Source organism: Rhinolophus sinicus, linkage group LG17, assembly GCF_036562045.2.
Source record: "Rhinolophus sinicus isolate RSC01 linkage group LG17, ASM3656204v1, whole genome shotgun sequence".
Taxonomy (NCBI): domain Eukaryota; kingdom Metazoa; phylum Chordata; class Mammalia; order Chiroptera; family Rhinolophidae; genus Rhinolophus; species Rhinolophus sinicus.
In genome coordinates this window covers 23,675,980-23,699,889 of record NC_133766.1, presented here as the reverse complement: position 1 = coordinate 23,699,889, position 23,910 = coordinate 23,675,980, and the positions used below count along the sequence as shown (strand labels likewise).

The 23,910-nt window shown below is 39.8% G+C and overlaps 1 protein-coding gene across 11 annotated transcripts in view; it reads left to right on the top strand.

Annotated features, from left to right (window-relative positions):
• The first annotated feature begins 359 nt into the window (after nt 1-359).
• Nucleotides 360-23,910, top strand: part of MDM4 (MDM4 regulator of p53) — a 52,854-nt gene continuing 29,303 nt past the window's right edge. For 7 of the 11 annotated variants that reach the window (XR_012492925.1, XR_002135821.2, XR_012492926.1 and 4 more), the window contains exons 1-5: nt 360-488; nt 15,966-16,076; nt 17,592-17,666; nt 22,027-22,160; nt 23,333-23,388. Coding sequence is in view for 8 of the 11 variants with exons in the window: in XM_019711395.2 (XP_019566954.1) it covers nt 15,999-16,076; nt 17,592-17,666; nt 22,027-22,160; nt 23,333-23,388 (343 nt within the window). In the remaining 3 variants the exon portion in view is untranslated. Of the gene's footprint in view, nt 489-551; nt 702-6,359; nt 6,479-15,965; nt 16,077-17,591; nt 17,667-22,026; nt 22,161-23,332; nt 23,389-23,910 lie in introns of those variants that run through there. The other 4 variants (XM_074322301.1, XM_074322302.1, XM_074322300.1 and 1 more) reach the window with 4 other exon arrangements.

Here is a 23,910-nt window from a genome sequence, read left to right as displayed (position 1 = left end):
CCTTCTTCAGCCTCCTCTGGGGAGTAAGAACGAGTAAGTTAACGCTGAGAAACAGCGGGAGGGGCTTTTTTCTGACGAGCTGAAGGCTGCCTCTGACGATGCTCTTAGGTTTGTCCGCTCCCAGCTTTTTGATCTCCTAGCTCACATCTTCAAATATCACAAGACCCCACCCGTTCCTGAAATTCCTGAAATGTTCGCTCTTGAAACCTCACAGCTCTTCGTCATCCAGGCCGCGCGACTCTCTGGCCCGGACTAGGAAGTCTACTCTATGGTACGGAGCGCTCATCCTCTCTAGCTCTCTAGCCCGCCAACAGTTGACCATCTATGGTTCCCGGAGGCCTCACCGGAAGTTCTGGTGAGAGAGCTTGGGGAGGCCGGAAGTCGCTCCCTCGTTGCTCGCGGTTTCAAATTGCTGCTGCGGCCTGAGGCCCTGTAACTGACGTCCTCGTTCCCCCGCGTTCAGGGTGGGAGCCCCTTGTGGAGCGGCAGTAAGTTGTGGCTTTTTGGCTTCGTTGGCGAGGCGCCAGGAGGCGGGGGCGGGAAGCGGGAGCCGGCGGCTGCGCGGCGGGTTCCGCGGCCCGGAGCGGGCAGAGCGGCGGGAGGAGCTTGCAGCCTGGGTGGCGACCTTGGGACGGTCGCGCCGGGCGGAAGAAGGGCTGGCGGGTGAAGGGTTGTGAGAGTATGACCCGCGGCTGCGGAAGGTAAAAATGGAGATGGAATGATGTGACGCGGGTTGGCCAACAGGTTACAAACCTCAAATCGAAATGATTGACCATATTTAACTGGACGCAGAATTTGAGAAATACTGACACTTCGGAGGAAAGAGGTGGGAGGGAGCGAGGGAGGCGGGGCGGCTGACAGGGAGGTGTCTCAAGATTTTAAGATCCTTTTCAGGGCTGAGTATCACCTGTCGCAGGTACAGGACTGATTGTTGGAAGAATGCTAATTTGGGGGCTACAACCAGGCCTCCCCAAACAGAGTATCGAGAGACGGGGCTCGGGAGCATGTGTTTTAGCTCACCTCCCTGGTGAGTCCTGTACGCTCTGAAGTTTGAAAAGCACCTTTAAAGCGACTCCTGGAGAAAATGCTCCTGCGTTTTCCCTTCGTCAGTACTGGTCAGGATCACAACTTTTAATAGTCTTAAAAAATAAAACTAAAGTAGTGAGTGCCTGGTTAAAAAAGGCACACAGTATAGGTGAGTGAAGTTAATCCATCATCCCTAACCCGTTTCCTCCTCAGGCTGGCTGCTGTTAACTGCTGGATGTTATATCATTCCTGACTTTTCTACACATACTCACATGTAAACAGCAGTTGGGATAGTTTTGCATTGCTCTGTACCTTTGAGTTTTTCAACTAATATCAGGGACAGCTTTCCATAAAGTATACATAAAATACTTCCTTTTAAAGACTTGAGTAGTGTTGTATTATGGGGTTGTACAACAGTTTCTTTAACCAATTCACCACTGATGGATTTTTAGTTTGTTTCTTGGCATGTTGTTTGTTTTGTAAACTGCTGGCGTATACACTTGCACACACTTCCATCTTTGTAGATGCATAGCAGACCTGGTAAGAACTAAAACGTCTGAACAGTAGTTTCTTTTTTTAAAAGGAAAAGTAAATTTTTTTAAACGATTTTTATTAAGATAGAGCTAATATACAATATTATATTAGTTTTCAGGTGTGTATCATAGTTATTCAACAGAACTCACCTGGCCCTATACAGAGTTATTGCCACATTATTGGTTATATTTCCTGTGCTAAAGAAGTGATCACCATGATAAGTCCAGCAAACCACCTGGCACTGTACCACGCTATTACAATATTATTGACTATATTTCCTTTGTTGTATATTACATCCCCAAGACTTAGTTGTTTTATATCTGAAACTTTGAACCTCTTATTCTTCTTTATCCTCCCTGCTTTTTAATTTTTCAATTAGAGTTCCATTCAATATTATATTAGTTTCAGGTGTACAGCATAGTGGTTAGACATATAATTTAGTGATCCCCCTGACTAGTACCCACCTGACACTATCAACAGTTATTACTAAATTATTGATTATATTCCCTATACTTTACATTCCCATGACTATTCTGTAACTACCAATTTGTAAATCTTAATCCCTTCACTTTTTTCACTCTGTCCCCAACTCCCCTCCCACCTATCACCATGATAGATCTAGTACCCGTCTGACACCACACATAGTTACTACAATATTATTGACTGTATTTCTTATATCCTATATAAGCATGACTACTGTGTAACAACCAATTTGTACTCTTTGATCCCTTCCACTTTCCACCTACTCCCAACCCTCCTCCCTTCTGGCAACCTTCAAAATGTTCTCTGTATCTATGAGTTTGTTTCTGTTTTGTTTGTTTATTCTTTAGATTCCACTTATAAGTGAAATCATATGACGCTTGTCTTTCACTGTCTGACTTACTACACTCAGCACAATGCTCTCTAAGTGCATTCATGTTGTCACAGATGGCAAGATTTTGTTCTTTTTTACTGCTCGGTAATATTCTATTGTATATATGCACCACCTCTTCTTTATCCATTCATCCATTCAGGGCCACCCAGGCTGCCTTCATATCTTGGCTATTGTAAATAATGCTGCAATGAAAATATTGGATGAGCATGTTCCTTCAGAGTAGCATTTTGGGTTTCTTCAGATAAATACCCAGAAATGGGATTACTAGGTCCTTCTTTGTCTCTTGTTACAGTCTTTGACTTGAAGTCTATTTTGTCTGGTTTAAGTATTGCTACTTCAGTTTTTAGTTGTTTGTTTGTTTCCATTTTCATGAAATATCTTTTTCCATTCCTTTACTTTCAGTCTGTGTGTGTCTTTCAATCCGAAGTAAGTCTCTTGTAAGCAGCACATACATTCAGCTCTCCTATTTTCTTTTATTATTAAAATCTATTGGGGTGACAATGGTTAGTAAAATTACATAGGTTTCAAGCGTACAATTCTGTAATACATTATCTATATATCACATTGTGTGTTCACCACTCAGTCAGTTCTCCTTCCATCACCGTATATTTGCCCCCCTTTACCCTCTTCTATCCTCCTCCTCCCTCTCATATCTTTTGATTGGAGCATTTATTCCATTTACATTGAAAGTAATTGTTGATAGGTATGTAGTTATTGCCATTTTATTCATATTTTTTATTTTTATTTTTTTCATCTTAAAAATGTCCCTCTAAGATTCCTTGTAATACTGGTTTGGTGGTGATGAACTCCTTTAGCTTTTTCTTGTCTGGGAAGCTCTTTATCTGTCCTTTTATTCTAAATGATAGTTTTGCTGGGTAGAGTAATCTTGGTTGTAGTTCCTTGCTTTTTATTCCTTGGAATATTTTCTGCCAATTCTTTCTGGCCTGCAAAGTTCCTGTTGAGAAATCAGTCTTATGGGATCTCCCTTGTAGGTCACTAACTGCTTTTCTCTTGCTGCTTTTGAGATTCTCTCTTTGTCTTTAACATTCGGCATTTTAATTATGATGTGTCTTGGTGTGGGTCTCTTTGGGTTCATCTTGTTTGGCACTCTGTGCTTCCTGGCCTTTTATATCTATTTTCTTTGCCAGGTTAGGGAAGTTTTCTGTCATTATTTCTTCAAATAGATTTTCAATTCCTTGCTCTCTCTCTTCTCCTTCTGGTACCCCTATAATGCGAATGTTGGTACACTTGATATCGTCTTGGAGGCCCCTTAAACTCTCCTCATTTTTTAGGATTCTTTTTCTTTTTGCTATTCTCATTGGGTGTTTTCTGCTACCTTCTAAATCGCTGATTTGATCCTCTGCTTCATTTACTCGATTAATGCCCTGTAATGTGTTCTTCATTCCATTATTGTATTCTTTATTTCTGACTGGTTCTTTTTTATATTTTCTGTCTCTGTTTTGAAGTTCTCCCTGAGATCATTGAGCATCCTTATGACCAGTGTTTGGAACTCTGCGTCTGGTAGATTGCTTGTCTCCATATTGTTTAGTTCTGTTTTGGAGCTTTGTTCTGTTTTTTTTTATTTTTTTTATTTGGGACATGTTTCTTTGTCTCCCCATTTTGGCCGCCACCCTGTGTTTGTTTCTATGTATTAGGTAGGGCTGCTATGTCTCCCCGTCTTAGTAGAGTGGCCTTATGTAGTACATGTGCTGTGGGGTTCGGTGGTGCAATGTTTCTGGTCACCTGAGCCACGCACTCCAGGTGTATCCCTTTTGTGGGTTCTGTGTGCCCTATGGTAGTTCAGCCTTCGTTGCTGTTTGCACATTAATGGGAGGTATTGACCCTCTGGCTCATTGGTTGTGAGGACTGGTCTTGACTACAGTGGAAGCGTTGTGGTGCAGGGGCTGACCCTACAGAACAGATCTGCCTCAGCAGGACTCTGGTACCTGCCCAGTCCTCTTGGGTGTGTCCTCCTTGAAGGCGCTGGGTGATGCTCCAGCTCATTTCTTTCTTTCTTTTTTTAATATTTATTGGGGAATATTGAGGGACAGTATGTTTTTCCAGGACCCATTAGCTCCATGTCAAGTTGTTGTTTTCAATCTAGTTGTGGAGGGCGCAGCTCAGTTCCAGGTCAAGTCATTGTTTTCAATCTAGTTATGGAGGACTCAGCTCACTGGCCCACGTGGGACTCGAACTTGCAATCTTGGTCTTATGAGCACTGTGCTCTAACCATCGAGCCAACGGGTTGCCCACGGACGGCTCAGCTCCAAGCTCAAGCCGTTGCCTCTCACTGGTCCATGTGGGAATTGAACTGGTAACCTTGTTGTTAAGAGCTCACGCTCTAACCAACTGAGCCATCCGGCTGCCCCAGGACACCTTTTTTTTTTTTTTCCCCCCAGGACACCTTTTTTAAAGGGTTTTTATCATGTAGATTCAGAAGGATTTTTATCATACAGATTGCCTCTTTCTATGAGGGTGGAGAGTACCCATATTGACTACTTAATAGTTTGACTAGAAAAGTCCAGAATGGTTGATTAAGATTACATTTCTGGGAGAGGTTGAAACTGCAATTTGGTCAGATAGGTTTGGTATCGTGGGCTTTTAGCACGAGTGATTCCATTTTGGGCCTGTGGTTTTTTTCTTTAACACTCTCGTGTAGCTGGTTGAAAGAATCAGACAGTAGTGTTTCATAGAGGTCCTTAGCGCTCTAAAGTATTCATAAAAATGATTAATTTTGCTAACTTCTGACAAGAAGTTTTTAATTAGTCTTAAAATCACAGTTGTCTTCAGTGGTAAAGGTTTGAAGATGAGATGTAGGAATCTCTTGGACTAAGTGTAGGGTAAGAACCACTCATCATCATCGAGAAATGAGGAGGACTGTTTTTGTTTTTTTATTTCAATCTACTAGGGGACACATAAAAACATAAATGTAATGTGGTGTTTTAATAGATGTGCTCTGGTGTCATCAGCCTCTCTTGCAGAATCAGAAAAGCCTTGACAAGGAAGTGACTTTTGACCTAGAACAATGAGTAAAAATTTTTGAGAACAGAAAATAGCGCATAGAAGAAGAGAAAGGATAGGTGCTAAGGCAGTGGCTTTCAAACTTTTATAACCGTGTCCTCCCGTAAAAATAAATTTTGTATTATGATTCAGTATACATAGGAAGGGTAGTGGTTAAGTGCTCTGTCTTTGCAGACCATGATTTTGTGCAACTTATCTTCCTCTTTGCCTTAAGTCCCTCTTCTGAAAATGAGGACAATAATATATCTACCTCGTAGGATCTCTGTAAGGATTAGATGAGTTATTGTCTGACAATTAAATTCGTGAACTCATCCTAGAAAAAGTGCTACATACCTATTGCTGAATATCACTACGGTCACCTTTGAAGTACTCCCCTTGGGAAGCTATGCACCGACGCCAGTGCCTAGTCCACCCTTCAAAGCAATTTTGGAACTCTTTTTCTGGAATGGCCATCAGAGCTATCACCATATTACCCTTGATGTCCTGAATGTCATTCAAATGTCTTCCTTTCAATATTTCCTTTATCTTCGGGTAAAGAAAGAAGTCATTGGGGGCCAGATCAGGTGAGTAGGGAGGCTGTTCCAATACAGTTATTTGTTTACGGGCTAAAAACTCCCTCACAGACAGTGCCACATGAGCTGGTTGGTGTAGTCATGATGCAAGAGCCATGAATTGTTGGCAAAAAGTTCAGGTTGTTTCTTCTAACTTTTTCCCGCAGCCTTTTCAGTACTTCTAAATAGCAAACTTGGTTAACTGTCCATTTGGTACAAATTCAAAACGAATATTCCCCCTGATATCAAAGAAGTTTAGCAACATCATTTTGACTCTTGATTTGGACTGATGGAACTTTTTGGTCATGGAGAATTGGCTGACTTCCATTGTGCACTTTGACGCTTTGTTTCAGGGTCATGTTGGTATACCCATGTTTTATCACCACTGATAACACGGCCCCAAACATCCTCTTGCTTCTCCAAAAGGTCTTGGCAAACTTCGACTTTGACTCTCCTTTGCTTTTGTTCATCGGTGAGTTCCTTCGGGACCCTTTTTTTTTTTTTTTGTCGCAGATCACAGTGGCCCATGCGGGGATCGAACTGGTAACCTTGGTGTTATTAGCACCACGCTCTCACCAACGGAGCTAACCAGCCAGCCCGGGACCATTTTTGCACACCTTTTTCATGCCAAGATTTTCAGTTAAGATTTTCCTGTTTCTCTACTGATGTTTAGTTGGTCTGCTATTCTCACAGTCAGCCAACGATTTTGATGCACAATTCGACAAATTTTTGCAATGTTTTCTCCAGTTCTGCTCATTACTGGTGCCCTGACCTCTCTTCATCAGTGACGTGTTCCTGCACCTCAGAAAAATGTTGAATCCATTTGTACACTGCCATTTTCTTCATCGAATTATCCCCATAAACTTGGACTAACAGGTCCCTGATTTTACTTCCACTCTTGCCAAGTTTAACGAGGAATTTAATGTTTGTTCGTTGCTCTAATTGAAGTTCAGACATTTTTGCGATGGCACACAAAACATGCAACAACAATAATGAACGCCACACAGCAAGACACCACCACACATCAACACGAACACAGCTGTGAGACACTGTTGTACCAAGGTTATGAAACCTTACTGAACTGTTTTAGGGTGCTGCCAATGTGAGCGCACGGTGGCAAGTTCGCAAAGTTAGACCTCGTATAAAGTGCTTTAAAGAGTGCTGACACAAAAGTGCTTAACTGTGATAAGTCTCGGCTATTTTCAATAACATGTTTACCTTTGTTCACTTTTATTTTCTATTCAACTTCTTTAATGGAGGGGAGGGGTTAAGACCCAGTAGGGTACAACTTGTAGGTTGAAAAATCTCTACTAAAAACAGAGGTAGTGAAAGAAAATTACATAAACTTATTATGAAATAAATTATATTAAAAACAAAGGTAATAAATACTCAAAATTCAACAAAACAGGTGAGTGGTAAAAATGTAAGAAATTGAGTTTCATGCATCAGGGTGGGTGGTGAGTGGTGAAAATGGAGACTTGGAGTAGGGTACCGAGATGGAATGGAGAGGACATTGCAGACTTCATGAAAGCTTATGGGCACATCCCAGTGAGGCTCTTAAGGTTTTGGAAATGGGAGAGCCTGCTGCGTTAGCTCTACAGGTCCATGGAGGATAGTCCTTCACTGTTAAAACCCTCAGAAACACAGGGTATTTGGCCTGCCCTGGGGTATTCCTAGTTCTGCTGTATTATCTTTCAGTATACACATCTCTTGAGGGAGAGTCCTTTTGAAAGCAAGCAAAGAAAACTGTGAAAAGGACTTTCTTCCCTCATTCACTTAAAAGGCATAGTCTTTTCAGCTGTTTATATTCATCCTTAGGGTTTCTTATTGAATGGAAAGAAACACATCCCCAGAGAGCCAAAGCAGTACAAGTTAGTGATACTGAGTCTTTTACTATAACGACTATTTTCCAAGAGTGTTAGTTTTTTCAAGATAACAATAGATAAACAGAATTTTTGTGATCTCCCCTGTCCCCACATTTGGTGTGTACTATTCAATAAGGTAATTAAAACCTATTGTTTTAATTCAGTACTATTTTTTTCTACTTTTTCCACCTTTTAATGAAATCTTTTAAAGCATATCACACATACATCATTTTGTATATCAGGATGTTAATTCTTACGAAGTCAGGATTTAATAAAAAATTAACCACAGTGCCTTTCTACAATCAACAGTGGGTATCTCATACCTAGTATATAATTCATAGTTTCCTGGTTATTTCGGGGAAGAAAAGACATTCTACAGATGGCTTGTTTGAATCAGGAATTCAACAAGGTCCACACATTGTGTTAGGTCTCCCTACAACCATACCCTCCACTGGAGGTCCTATAGAATTTCTTACATTCTGTATTTGGCCGATTGCCTGGTTTTAGATTGTGTACTTATTTCTCTACTCTCAATTTGTCCTACAAACAGGTAGTTAGCATTTAGATCAAGAAGCTTGATTGAATTTGAATTTTTTGGGCCAAGAATACTTCATAGGAGGTACTGGGTGCTTATTACGTAATGTGTGAATGACCCTCTTTTAGAGATAAGTTTGGTCAGTGGGTTAAGTGTGTAAGTTTCCTCCATGTGATTTAAAGTCCTCCCTCCCCCACTATTTCACTTCAGTGTTTTTAGCAGCTATTAATGATTTGTTGAGGAGGTGACATTTAACCCGAGACTGGAAGGTTTAGGATGAGTCAGTCTTGTACAGAACTCAGAGTGCTCAAATGAAGGAACAGTGTGTGCAAAGGCCCTGAAGCAGGAAGCAAAGGCCCTGTTTGAGAAACCAAAAGATCAATGTGGCTGGTGTGCAGCGCGTATGGCTTTCCCTGTGGTTATGTTTATAGAGCAGAAGTGAGCTATGGAGCAGGGCCTGGCACTGTAGGATTGGTTTTTTTGTTTGTTTCTGTTTTTGTATTTTAATCCTGGCTATAATTTGGAGTTTGAATTGAAATGGGGTTAGAGAGACCAATCTATTGCAGTGATGCAGGAAAGAAATGACACTTTTTTGTTTGGGGACATAGTCATGAAGATAAAGAGGAGGAAGGAAGGAGTGGTTTTGCAAGATTTATTTAGGAGTTAAAATCTGTAAGGTTTGATGATGTGATAATGGTGGAGGCGGGAGAGATTAAAATGACTCCTAACTTTCTGGTTTGAGCAACAGAAAATAACTACAGTTGACCCTTGAACAATGTGGGGGTTAGGGGTCCCGACACCCCACCACCACCACCCCAATTGAAAATTCGTGGATAACTTTGACTTCCCCAAAACCTTACCAGTAATAGGTACAGGAAACATTACTGATAACATGAACAGTTGAACACATGTTTTGTATATTATATGTATTACATACTGTATTCTTACAATAAAGTAAGCTAGAGAAAATGTTTCTAAGAAAATCATAAGAAAAATACATTTACAGTTATTTATTGAAAACAAAATACATGTACAAGTGGGCCAGTGCACTCAAACCCATGTTCAAGGGTCCACTATACCAAACTGGCAGCATAGTATAGTGACAAAGGACTTTGTTAAGCCTCATTTTTCTCTTTTCAGGAGTGACTGACATTATCTAATCCTGCTGTACTCAAAAGAGATTCCAAGTGGAAAAGGGATATGTCTTGCTTTGGATTCATTCTCTGACACACGTCCTTGAACAATGCCTTTGTTCATGATGTTCTTCCCTCTCATTTCCCCAGTATTCTACCATTTGAAAATCCTTCCATGTCTGTCTTTATTCCCTCTCACTCCTCCTCTGCCTTGCAGTCAAAAGTAATAAGAGGCACATCAAAAGTTTAAGGGCACACAAAAATTGAAAGTAAAAAATTGGGAAAAAACATGCTTCAAAATACTATGAAAGAAAACTGGCATGACTTTACTAATATAAGATATACTTGAAGAAAGAATGTCTTAATTGAGATGGAAAGAGTCACTGTATAATGACAGTTTACCAAGAAGATATAGTAGTTTAAAGCATGTATGCCTCTGATTAAAAATCATTTTAAATAGATGAAGCAGATTGGTAGAACTACATTGAGATAAATGGACAAATCACCATAGTGGGAGATTTCAGCTCAATTATTCAGGTCAAGATGACAAATTAGCAGATAGATAAGCTTGTAAAAAAAACCCAACAAGCTTAACTTAATGAACATAGAATTTCGCAGGCATACATTTTGATGAAGTAGACCATGGTGAAAGCCGTGAGTAATGGGTCGTGCTGTGACTACTGAGGCCATGATGTCACTAGGCCAAAAAAAAAAAAAATCGCTCCATCATAATCGTATGGGGCCACCACTGTATATGTGGTCCATTGTTGACCAAAATGACCTTATGTGTCACATGACTGTAGTGAAAACCTCCCGTAGAAACAACTCAAATGTCCAGCACTCAAATTACACTGGAATATTATACAGCAGTCAAAATAAATGAAAAAATAAAGGATGTTATGACATGGATGAACCTTGAAAACATGCTAAGTAAAATAAACCAGGCACAGAAGGGCAAATATTGTATGATTTCACTTACATAAGGTACCTAGAATAGGCATATTCATAGACAGAAAATAGGATAATGATTACCAGGGCCTGGGGAGAAGGGGTATTGGGGAATTACTTAATGGGTACAGAGTTTCATTTTGGGGTAATGAAAAAGTTCTGGAGATGGATAGTGGTGCTGGTGTACAGCATTGTGAATGTACTTAATGTTACTGAATTGTACACGTAAAAATGGTAAATTTTACGTTATATATAGTTTACCGCAATAAATTCTTTTTAAAAAAGAACTGAAGTGAAAATTATTTTAGGAAACCAAAAATCCCTAAAATTACATATAACATACCTGTCTTTTTTTTAAGTTGAAAGCAACTAAAATATACATATGTAGTTCTTAGGATTCCATTTTTATGCGTTAAAATGCATAAAAAGGAAGTGAAGAAAATCAAAACAGAATTCCAGATGATTGTTGGGAGGCAGGGGACTAGGGTTGGGGATATGGTTAGATATAGATTGTCAGAGTCCTAGTTTGTGGCTGCTTATTGCATTATTAAAAAGACTCAAGTGACAGTGGGCCAGGTATGGATGAACAACAGTATGTCTTGAAGGAAAGGATTGTGATTCGTCTCATTTTGTGCACTTGAGGTCTAATGGGAAAAAAATAATTGCGAAGTCAGGACTTAAGAGCTCTTCTGAGTTTGAAATCTTTATCCAGCAATTTATTATGTGGTCTTGGGCAGGTAACGTTCCTATGCTTCTCTTTCCTCATCTGTAAGATAAAGATAATACTGCCTACATCGTGGGATTATTTAAATTTTAAACGGGTTAATATGTGTGCCTGGGACAGAGTAAGACCTCTTTAAGTCTGTGACATGTGTTTTGCTTGTCTAATGCTATGTAGTAATAAACCACCCAACAAGTTATTGAGTTAAAACAACAGCCTTTTTATTCTTTTCATTCTGTGGGCTAAGTTGCATGGTTCTTCTGGTGCTTTCACTTGTGGTCTGTCATTTGGCTGTAGAAAGGTGTCAGCTGGGGCAGAAATGTCCCAAAATGTGTGTTTTGGAGAGTACGGCTGGAAGGCTGGGCCTCAGCTGGTCTCTAGTAGAGTAGCCAGATTTCGGGGCCTCCAAAAACACAAAAACGAAGCTGCCAGGCCTGGAATTGGAACATTATTATTCTGCTGTGACAAGACAAAACAAATTGACATGTTCTAAATTAAATTACAGTGACTGGAGAATGAGAAAGGTACAGGGCAGTTAGCCTCTTAATAGTTGTGGACCAGCTCTGAAAAAAGACTGCTCACATTCCTGTATATCTGTTGGAATTTAGGATTATTTCCAGGTGGCTATTTCCCGATTATCCAAAAGAGAGAATAGTCAGGCCCCACAGAACCCCAGGCACCTGCACTGCTTCTTTACACATGAGCTTTCCCATCTGCTGCCCACAGCTAATCCCCTGGGCCAGACACGTCTTCCTTGCTGACTCTGCGCCTGTCCCAGCCTGGGCCCCAGAGCTGGCCTCACTTGAGTGTCTTCTACCCACTTTGCCAATAGCTAATGTAAATTCTTTCAGAATGGCTTCTCTCTCCCTCCTGCTTGATGTATAAAAACATTCAAGAACTCCAGGATGGTGGCCATGTCGTCTTTTCACCCAGCCATGTTGCTGGTAGTTCACGCTTTATGCTCCAGGACCCTGTCTTTCTTGCTTACAATGGCCTAAAAATCCTTTCTTTTAAAAAAGACTTTCCTCCTTGGAAGTTAACATTTTTTGTTGAACAGCTGCATCCTATTAAGTAACTTATGTCACAGAGCCAGTTGGGAGCTGTTCACTGGGAACCGTTTTTGGAGCTGACCCACACTGTCAGTATTTGTATCCAGCAAGATGCTGTTACCATGTATATAATTGTTCGTTTAGGCATTGGGGATATATTAATGAACAAATAAATATGACTCCCTCCCCACTTGCAGCTTATGTTTTACGTGATTAATGTATAATGTGTTGGTTACAAGGACAGTGAAGAAAACTAAAACAGGGAAGAAGCCCCATGGGGGCTTGGGAGTTGTAGTTTTAAAACGTGGTCATTGAAGGGAAGGCCTCATCGATAAACTGATATTTGGGCAAAGACAAAAGGAGGTTAGGAGCTAGAGGGGCAAGGGTGGGAGCAAGATAACTTAGAAGGCTCATGCAGTTAGGAGACGGTGGCTTGGAGTGGCGCAGGGGTGATGCAAGCAGGGAGAAGTGCTTAGAGTTTGGAAATCTTTTGAACCTACAGCTTCAGAATTTATTTATGGACTGAATGCAGAGTGTGAGAGAAAAGGGAATTAAGGATGGCTTCAAGGTCATTGACCTGAGCAACGTGAAGGATGGAGTTTCCTTTTACTGAAATGGGGACGACTAGGACTAGCAGGTTTGGGGAGATCAGGATTGGTTTTGCCGGGACCAAAGTTTTGCCAACGGAAAGCTGCCTTTTGGGATATTGATTTTAAACTGGTCATTAAGAAACAAGACTCAGAAAGAACCTTTGGTTCTGTGTTCCCCCCAACCCCACCCCCAAAGAGCAAATGGAAAAACCTGCTCCAGGTAAGAAATTTTAACATACCTTAGCCTTATCCGAGTTGAGTGTGGTAGATGGGAGGGTGTCAAGTAGGGGCCGATTTACTAAATCTCCCCCCAACACCAACCATGGCTTCTGGGTTGCTTAGCAAAAATTTACCTGCCCTGTATGTTTCTCTCTTCCTCAATTACCTGTACATTCTCACTTTTGAAATCTAAGATCTCATCCCCCCCCCTTTTCTCCTTTGTCCAAAATGTCATATACAGAGGGTGCCCAAAAATGTATACACATTTTAAGAAAGGAAAACTGTATTAAAATTGTGATACTCAGTATATACCGATAACAAAAGATGAATACAAGTCACGTTTGACTTCCGCAATTACAAGAGGTGCTCAAGTGGTTACCATCAGCATCCAGACACTTCTGATTATGGGGAACTACTGTTTGAGCAACGTTGACCAAAGTGTCCGCTTGTATACGTTTTTTTGGCACCTCTGGTATACCCAGTTTTGCCTCACTGTCTTGAATTTTCATGCTTATGTGAATTCCTCGTGCTCATGCATTAAACATTTGATCTTTTTTCCTGTTAATCTGTCTCTTAGTTCGATTATTAACCCAAGCTAGAAGAATTCAGAAGGTGGGAGGAAAGGTATTTTTTTATTTAGCGCCCAGTTTGTAAGGTTTGAAATGCCAATTAAAAGCTAGCTGCTTTATAATTGTAAGTTATGCTCCTATCCTATTAGATTTCCCATGTTGTAGGAAGGGAAGCTAATAGGAGGGAGGAATTTATACTTTGTAATAAAGTCTTCTCAGAAGAGTGAGGAATCTTGTTTTAGCCAGACTATCTGTTGGTTTTTCTACGTTCCCTTCACCCTTTCCCTGGTGTGGCTTGTTCATAAATTTCACTGATTGTTTTGTCATCTTTTTACTAGAAAAAGCCTGAAGTAAACTAAAGCAAGTTTATTTAAACATTTATTTTCCTGTTCTATAACTTTTATTTTTAAAGGAGTAAAAGTAGAAGGTGAGAATTTTTAATTAAACCTTACTCTGTTTCAGTTCATGCTTTGTCTTGATCATACATGTCCCCCTTAGGGGGCTTAGCCCGTTTTGTAGGTATGTAATTGCTGTCGACAAGAGAGACATTCTGAGATGTTTTAAATTAAATTACAGCTGCTAGAGAAAAAGGCAGGAATAATTAACCAGTTACTAACTGCGGGCCAGGTAATGAGGACTGCTCACATTCCTGAATGGGTCTTGGAGCTTTGAATCGAAGTGTCTGTTAGTTAGCTGGCCACTAGACACCACGGAATCCTGCATGTGCTTGAGCTTTGGGCTGTTGCCTGTAACCAATCAAAAGTAGGAACTGCTTCTTCCTCACAGAGTATACCGCTGTCATAGAACTGCCCCCATTTCACCTTGTTCCTCCCCTCTTATGTGTAGAGAAAGAGCAAACATAGTAATTTCTTGCCGGGCCATCCAAAAACAATGGGACTGAGGGAAACAGGCTTTGCTAGATTTCTTGCTCTCGGCCACATTCAGTTTATATTACGATGCTGATGTTCCCTTCCTTTAAGCAGGTTTTTCTGTCCGAATTCTTTTAGGCAGGTAAAAGGGGTGTGTGTGTGTCCAAGGTTCTTTTCTGAGTCTTGTTTCTTAATAACCAGCTTAAAATCAATATCCCAAAAGGCACATTTTGGGGTGGCAAAACCTTAGTCCCCCTCAGTCTCATCTTTGAAACTAAAAACTTTCATATTCCAGAAGTTAAGCCAACAGATTGCATAGGCTTGTTTGTAGTCTTGATTAAGCTCATTAGATTTTTGCCAGGATCTGAACTACCGTTGTGGAAAAAACGGTGAGGACCAAGAGACACAAACGGCATCCAGAGGGCAAGGAGAACTCAGCTTTATTACACTAGTGGGCCCAGTGGGATATTTCCCAAAGAACTGAGCACTCACTGGGGTCAGGCATTTTATTTTATATGTTTAGACCTCCGGGTTGGGGGGCTGAAGTCTGGCCGGGGTGCCAGGGAGATCCGTCCCTAGCAGCTGCGATCCCTCAACTTTGTTTTGACAGGGAGGCCTCTAACTATGGTGCCTGCAGGAGTCATCTCTGATAAGGTGTGGGAGGGGGAGGGGGCAGAGCTCTGAGCCGGAGGGCCTGCAGGAGACAGCTCCGATAAGGAGGGAGGAGGAGGGGGGACAGAGCTCTTAGGGGGAGCTTGCAGGAAAAACCGTCTCAACGCCGTGTTTCCCGAAAATAAGACCTAGCCAGCCAATCAGCTGTAATGCGTCTTTTGGATAAAAAAAAATTAATGTAAGACCCGGTCTTATTTTACTATAACATAGACTGGGTATAATATAATATAATATAATATAATATAATATAATATAATATAATATATTAATTTTTGCTCCAAAAGACACATTAGAGCTGATTGTCTGGCTGGGTCTTGTTTTCAGGGAAACAGGGTAGAAAGTGATCAGAAGAACATCAAGAACCTCAGCATGGGTCTAATGCATTTGTGAAAGGTATTCTGACATGTGCCTGTGTCTGTTTTACTTCTGCTGGCTGCTTTTTGTAAATCCTAAAGAAAATTTTTTACTGTATTCTACTGTAGAAGAGATTTTGTAATTTTTTTTTTTTAAAGATTGAGAATAATCTTTTTTTAAAATTTTTATTGGGGAATATTGGGGAACAGTGTGTTTCTCCAGGGCCCATCAGCTCCAAGTCGTTGTCCTTCAATCTAGTTGTGGAGGGCGCAGCTCAGCTCCAAGTCTAGTCGCAGTTTTCAATCTTAGTTGCAGGGGGCACAGCCCACCGTCCCATGTGGGAATTGAACTGGCAACCTTGTTGTTGAGAGCTCGCGGCTCTAAGCAACTAAACCATCCGGTCACCCCAGATTTTGTAATTTTTTTTCCTTTTAGATTCATCAACAGACTAATTTCTTCACTGCCAAAATGGCGTCATTTTCTACCTCTGCCCAGTGTTCAACATCTGACAGTGCTTGCAGGATCTCTCCAAGACAAATCAAGCAGGTAAATCATTTTTAGGCATTCATATTTTCCTCTAAGTTTTAAAAAAATTGAATTAGGGGAAATAGCTGACTTCACTGACTGTAGGATTTTATGCAGAGCAGAAAGAATTGTTTTTTAAAATGTCATAAAATACGACATTTTAAAATGTCATATTGATACTGTAAGCAGTATCAATGTTCATAAATTTGGTCATTAATTAAATAAATATATGGAGGTTACTGATTGCTCAATGGTAACATTTTGAAAACTAGTGTGTTTTAGGGTATGGGTAGCTAGTGTGGAATTGGGGGCCAAGTTATATAAGTTTGTTTTTTGTCTCGCTCCATTCCAATTAATTTGTTTAAAAATCAATTTTAAATGGCAAATGCACTCTTAAGAGATTCAAACTTTATAGTGTGTTTATCTGTAATCCACAGACTTTTGACCCATTTCTTCCCTTTTCCCGAAGTCCCTTCCCTGTTAGATAACACTGTTATCAATTTGGTGTGTCTGTTGCAGATCTATACCTCTGAAATATCAAAATATATAATTTTGTTTTGTGTTTTCATAAAATTGCATAATATATAATATGTAGCTCAATATATTATAAAGGTGGAATTTGGATTTGATGGGGGAAAATGTGGCTTATATAATGAATGGTTTCGACATAATTGGCCATCTCTGGAAGGAAACAAATTAAGACGTCAGACCTTGGATACAAATTTCAGATTTAAATGTAAAAAGTGAAAATTTAGGAAATAGTTGTGATACCTTGTATACAAATTTCAGATTTAAATGTAAAAAGTGAAAATTTAGAAAATAGTTGTGATACTTTAGTGAGGGAGGCCTTAAGACAAAACTGGAGGCTGTAAGAAGGAGAGAGACAAATTTGACTATATAATATTATAAAACGAAATTGTGTGGCTAAAGTCAGACTCCACAATCAAAGTCAAGAGATGGCAGACAAAGTCACTGTCCGTTACATGGATTTACTACATCTTGTTTATCCATTCATCTATCAGTGATATTTGGGTTGTTTCCATCTTTTGGTTATTGTGAATAATGCTGCTATGGACACTGGTGTATAAATACTTGAGTCTCTGCTGTCAGTTCTTTTGGGTGTATATACCTAGGAGAGGAACTGCTGGGTCATATGGAAATTCTACGTTTAACTTTTTGAGGAACTACCAACCTGTTTTCCACTGCAGCTGTACCATTTTACATTCCCACAATGTTTGCATTCCCACAAAATTTGTGATGCACAAGTTTTCCAATTACTCCATGTTCTCGCCAACACTTTTTCCTCTTATTATTAGCCATCATAGTAGGTATGAATGCTGTCTTTTAAAAATGTCATTTTCCAGGAAAGTAACAAATAATAATTGATCATCTGTAGTTATTTTATGCATTGGAAGATTGTATGTTTTTAGTAAATACCAGTGTTAAAAAAATGTTGAAGGGGTTCTCGTTTCCTAGGGTTTCAGAAACCAATCTAATTGAAATGTAAATAGCAGGTTTATTTTATGTTTATATCAGGTACGACCAAAAGTGCCACTGTTGAAGATTTTGCAGGCAGCAGGTGCACAAGGTGAAACCTTCACTGTCACAGAGGTAAGCCATCAGTTTTCAGAGCAGTTGAGAAAGAGAAGCTGATGAACATGGAGCTCTGAAACTAGCCCTGAGAAAGGAAGCTCTGCTGCTGAGGCACTGGAGAGGCAGCTTGTGCTGTTTTAAAGACCACATGCTACATTGAACTTGATAGTTTCTTTAGATTTTTTTTTTAAATGTGTTGTCAACTAAACATAAGATTAACAATGAATTCATTGATCTCAGAGTTAAAATGCAAAACATGCAATAGATTTAAAAAATGACACTGTCTGTGATTTACAGGCTATGCTGCCAGGCAGGATATTAATGTGGTAATTTTGCATTATAAATTTGTCAGATACTCTTGAGCACTGTGATTTATTTTAAACACTTATGCATTTAAATAACTTAGCTTCTAAAGTATTTTTTTTAATTAGTTTCAGGTGCACAAAGCAACGTAATAGTTAGACATTTAAACCCCGTATAAAGTGATAACTCACCCCCCAAGATACTACCCCTCTGACATCTTGTATAGCTGTTACAATACTATCTACTATCTTCCCTATGTTGTGCTCCACATCCCGTGACTATAGATACCTATATATTTAGCTATAGTTGACATTCAGTATTGTTCTACTTCAGTGCATTGGTCAGGCATCTACACAGTTTATGATGTGATCCCCTTGATAAGTCGAGTGCCCATCTGGTACCTTTCATGATCTTTACAACAGTGTTGATAATATTCCCCATACTGTATTAACTATCATTTTGTATTTCTTAATGATGTCACCTTTTTCACCCTGCCCCCAACCCCATTCCATCTATCATCACCCTGATAGATCTAGTGCCTATCTGGCACCATACCTAGTTATTACAGTATTATGGACGGACTATGTTCCTTATGCTACACCCTACTTCCCCATGACTACTGTATAACAACAAACTTGTACTTCTTAATCCTTTCCCCTCTCACACATCCTTAACCCCCCTTCCACGTTAAAGAAGTCCCTCTAAGATTCCTTGTAATGCTGGTTTGGTGGTGACAGACTCCTTCAGCTTTTTCTTGTCTGCGAAGCACCTTATTGGTCCTTCAATTCTAAATGACAGCTTTGCTGAACAGAGCAATCTTGGTTGTATGTTGTTGCTTTTCATCACTTGGAATATTTCCTGCCACTCCCTTCTTGCCTGCAAAGTTTCTGTTGAGAAATCAGCTGCCGGTCTTATGGGGGCTCCCTTTTAGGTAACTAACTGCTTTTCTCTTGCTGCTTTTAAGATTCTCTCTTTGTCTTCAATCTTTGGCATTTCAATTATGATGTGTCTTGGTGTTGGTCTCTTTGGGTTCATCTTGTTTGGGACTTTCTGTGCTTCCTGGGCTTGTATGTCTATTTCCTTCGCCAGGTTAGGGAAGTTTTCTGTCATTATTTCTTCAAATAGGTTTTCGATTCCTTGCACTTTCTCTTCTCCTTCTGGTACCCCTATGATGTGAATGTTGGTACACTTGATATTGTGCCAGAGGCCCCTCAAACTCTCCTCAATTTTTTTGGATTCTAAAAAAGAATCTGTTTTGCTGTTCTGTTTGGGTGTTTTCTGCTACCTTATCTTCTACATCGCTAGTTGGATCCTCTGCTTCATCTAATCTATTGTTGATTCCCTGTAATATATTCTTCGTTTCCATTATTGTATCCTTTATTTCTGACTCGGTCTTTTCTCTGGTTTCCATCTCCATTTCTATGCTTCCTGTTTCTCTGTTGAAGTTCTCCCTGAGCTCATCGAGCAATCTTATAACCAGTGTTTGAAACTCTTCGTCTGATAGATTGCTTCTCTCTTGTTTCGCTTAATTCTTTTTCTGGAGGTTTGTTCTGTTCTTTTATTTGGGACATGTTTCTTTGTCTCCCCATTTTGGCTGCCTCCCTGTGTTTGTTTTTATGTATTAGGTTGGGCTTGCTATGTCTTCTGGTGTTAGTAGAGTGGCTTTATGTAATAGGTGTGCTGTGGGGTTCAGTGGTGCAGTCTTTCTGGTCACCTGAGCCACACGCTCCAGGTATGTCCCTTGTGTGGGTTGTGTGTGCCCTCCTGTTGTAGTTGACCCTTGGTTGATAATTGCACATCAAAGTGAGGGACTGACCCTTGGGCTTACTGGTTGTGAGGACTGGCCTTGACGACAGTGGAAGAGTTGTACAGGGGCTGACCCTATGGAGCAGGATCTAGCCTGGGTGTGCCTGAAAGTTGGGTGGGGCTAGGTCTCAAATCTCCAGGGCATGGTGAACTAACAGTGGAGACTCAGAAATGGCGGCCACCTGTGTTTGCACGCTGGGAAGGGGGAGAGCTCAACAAAGAAACAATGGCCTTCGCCATTTCCCCTGTCCAGGAGAAAGCCACCTCTCCAGTCCCCGTTCCAAGCCAATTCCCCACCATTTGTCCCGACCTCCTTTCCAGCTGCTGCTCCAGCGCTGGAGCTCAGAGCGAGTGATTCCACTGGTGGGTAAGTCCACGAACAGTCCCTTTAAGAGGAGCACCTGTGAGTGCAGCTGGACTCAGTCTCACTCAGTCACAATCTCCGCTGGTTGTTTTCACAGCCAGAAATTACGGAGACTTCTCTCCCCAGCACTGGAATCCTGGGCTGGAGTGGGGCTAGGATCTCTTGCCCTTCTAGGGGATGGGAAGGGACCCCCACAGCCGAAATAGCTCTCCTGGTCTTTAATGGTCACACATGGGTGTGGGACCAGCCCATTCTACGTCTCTGACCTTCCTAATAGTCTGGAGGTGGCTTCTGCTGCAAGTTCTTAGTTGAAAGGCTTCAGCTCAGCTTGATTTTAGGTGATTCTCAATAATGGTTGTTTTGTAGATTAGTTGTAATTTTGATGTGGTTGTGAGAGAAGGTAAACACAGCATTTACATACTGCACCATCTTGTCCCCTAAAGTATTTTTTTAAACAAAAACAAATTAAATTCTTTAAGTAGAAAAGACTCAGTATTAAAATGTTAATCTCTTACAACTGCTTGCATTTAGTAAGGTAAAGATCTAAAACCCTTCTCTTTATTAGCAAGCTTTTTTGACTTTGCTTAAAAGCTCCACACCTATACCTATCAGCAGTGCTGCCCTCTTGAGCCATTATACCTCTTAAGGAAACACATCTCGAGGCATTTCAGATTATCTGGAATACTCATATTTCCTTTTATCATTTTAAATTAAGTGCATAGTTTTGTACTATATTGCTAAAATTCTGATAAGTCGTATTAAAAAAACTTATTAAAGTGTGGATTTTTATATCATTAAAGTTGTTATAATAAATTATGGCATCTCCTTCAGTAGCATGGCAAAGTTTGCCTGGGTTAAGAAGAAATTAAGTACATATCATTCAGGGAAAATGTTTCACTGGGGAAAAAGTTGGACAGAGTCAATTTACATGATAAGGTCTCCATTATGACTCTTGACACTACCTGGTGCATAAAGAGGAATTCCCTAAATTTTTATTTTTAAATACTGGTTCTCAGTATGTGCATTGAGGCAGTATGGTGTAATGAGAATAGTAGCAGTATATACAGATTTAGAGTAGTGTTTTAGAAGATTTTATTTTGTGTACTTGGATTTATTTTTTCTGAAAGTTAGACAGACATAAATATGAAACTTCTTCCTTTTTCTTCCAGTAGATGCTCTTCCCATCTTATTTTTCCATAGATACTTGATTAGATAGGAGAACTTCATTAATACTGGGACATGTTGCTGGGATGTAGGGGTGCCTAGGAGCGTCCTTGCTCTAATGGGAACAGTGTTGGAAAAATCTTCTGTGCAAACATCTAATAATCATTGAGACATTGGGGCCTAAAGTTAAAGATAGCTGCTTTTGGTCTTGTGATCTGTGATAACAAAGTTCTTACTGTCATTAAGTGAACTTCATTATTAAGCATTTTTTGAAAAATCTGTTTCTTGGAGAAAACATTAGAAAAAAATTAGATAAATTTTAACTTTTGAATGAATCATGAACACTGTGTCCCCCTCTTCCATTTTGTGAACTGTGAAAAGAGCCAGATAGACTAAATTTTTAATAAACATTTACATTCTGTTTTGTGTACTTATAGTGCTGACAGCTTATTAACCATCGTGCTTCCTTTGTCAGAAAGAATTCAGTGAACACACATCAAAAGCCTGTAGTAGTTATGTGCCCTTGGACTTGGGAAATATTTTTATGACCTAGGTAAATTTAAAGTTTATTACTTTTGGTAATAGAACAGACCCCTTTATTTGGACAGGTGAGGAAATTTTTAAGGGGATACTAGGTGAGTTCACCACTTTTTCTCATTGTCAGACCAGTACATTTCTATTATAAAACGTAAGGCTCTGTTAATATCCAGAACGATAATAAGGTATTTTATTCTCATGCAGGTCATGCACTATCTAGGCCAGTACATAACAATGAAGCAGCTTTATGACCCGCGGGAGCAGCATATGGTGTATTGTGGGGGAGATCTTTTGGGAGAGCTCCTAGGATGTCAGAGCTTCTCGGTGAAAGACCCAAGGTAAAAAGAGTGAGGGTTTGTTTATCTTTTTGGGTGCTTATACATAACTACTTAATTTCCATAAGTTATTAATGGCTATTTATTCCTTTAGTCAACAAATAGTTAAGGGCCTATGTATGTCAGGTGGCCTGAGAACATAGTAGTGAACAACAAACACAGTCTGATTTTATTTTATTTTTTTATTTTTATTTTTTTTAAAGAAGGTTTCAGCTCACTGTGGCCCAAACTGGCAACCTTGGTGTTATTAGCACCATGCTCTAACCAACTGAGGGAACCGCCCACCCAACACAGTCTGAGTTTATGAAGCTTAATTAAAGAGTGGTGAGACAGCTAGGTGCGCTTCCCCATCTTAATCAAATTATCACACCAACACATGGTGAAATTACACTGTGGTAAGTGTTATAGAAAAGAGGTACATGAGGTTGTGTTGAGGATTGGGGTTTAGGGCCTTAGGGATCAAGGAGAGGTTCCTTGAGGAGTGATACTGGAACTGAGAGCTGAAGGATAATGAGGCAAGTAGAGGGGGCTGGTTTAAGGAGTGCTTCTGGCAGATTGAACGTCATATTTAAAGGCCCAGGTAGTAGGGAGCTTGAATTTTGTAAACAGAGAGAGGAAGAGTGAGGCGATAAGAAATGTAGAATTGGCTGGGCTGTTTGAGGTCGAAGAGCTTCATAAAAATCGCAGTACAGCTACTCTGACCTGTTATGTGACTTTCTCTAGCTGCACAAGATATTTCACTATTAATTTATATAATCAAAAGCTAATTAGTAATTGAGAAGCCAGTGTTCTCCTTCTCTAGCTTTGTAATGACTTCTGAGCTCATTTTGTCTTACTTTGGTAAGACTCCCTTTCACACCCACTCCCTAATTAAAATGTAGAACTTAACTTCGTACAAGGAAGGAATAGCCTGCAAAGGAAATCTACCCATGTGGGTTACTGTTATTAATTAAGTAAAATGTAAATTAATTAGTTTTTTAATGGGGGGCAAAGTAACACAAGGGTTTGGGCATTAACATTTTGATATTTTAATAATGAAAAAAGGTATATTCTGGGGAAAAAATTCTGTCTGTCCATATGTTATAGAGAAAGTTGGAAGATAGCATATTAGAAATACACTTAACATTTTAATGGAAAACCATGGAGTTATTAATTTTTGATTTTCCCTTTTACAGCCCTCTCTACGCTATGCTAAGACGGAATCTGGTTGCTTTAACCATTGCTACTACAGGTATGTCACATCCTATTTTTTCAGTCTGTATCACAGCTTTGAGGGTGCAAATGATGGGAAAATAAAAGGATCAGGATGGAGATGGAATGCTGTTTTGGCATGACTGGGAGGGATACTGTCACACAGAATATGACTACTATGTTATTTAACTTTTTATTGTGAAAAAATTCCAATATACTAAAGGTAGAGAGATTGGTATAATTAATGTGCTCCTTTTACACTTAGTAATTGCTAACATTTGGCCATATTTGCTTCATCTAGACATATTTTTAAAGTCTAACAGATAAGGATTTTTTTCTTCGAACATAACTACAATGCCATTATTACAACCGACAAAATTAATAATAAACTAAGTAATAACTCCATAATACTATCCAATAGCCAGTTTATGTATAGTTACCCCCAGTTATGTCAGAAATATCTTTTACATTTTGCTCGTTCAAATCAGGATGCAAAGTCCACACATTGGATTTGGTTGATATGTCTCCTTTAATCTATAAAACTTAATGCTCCTTTTATATT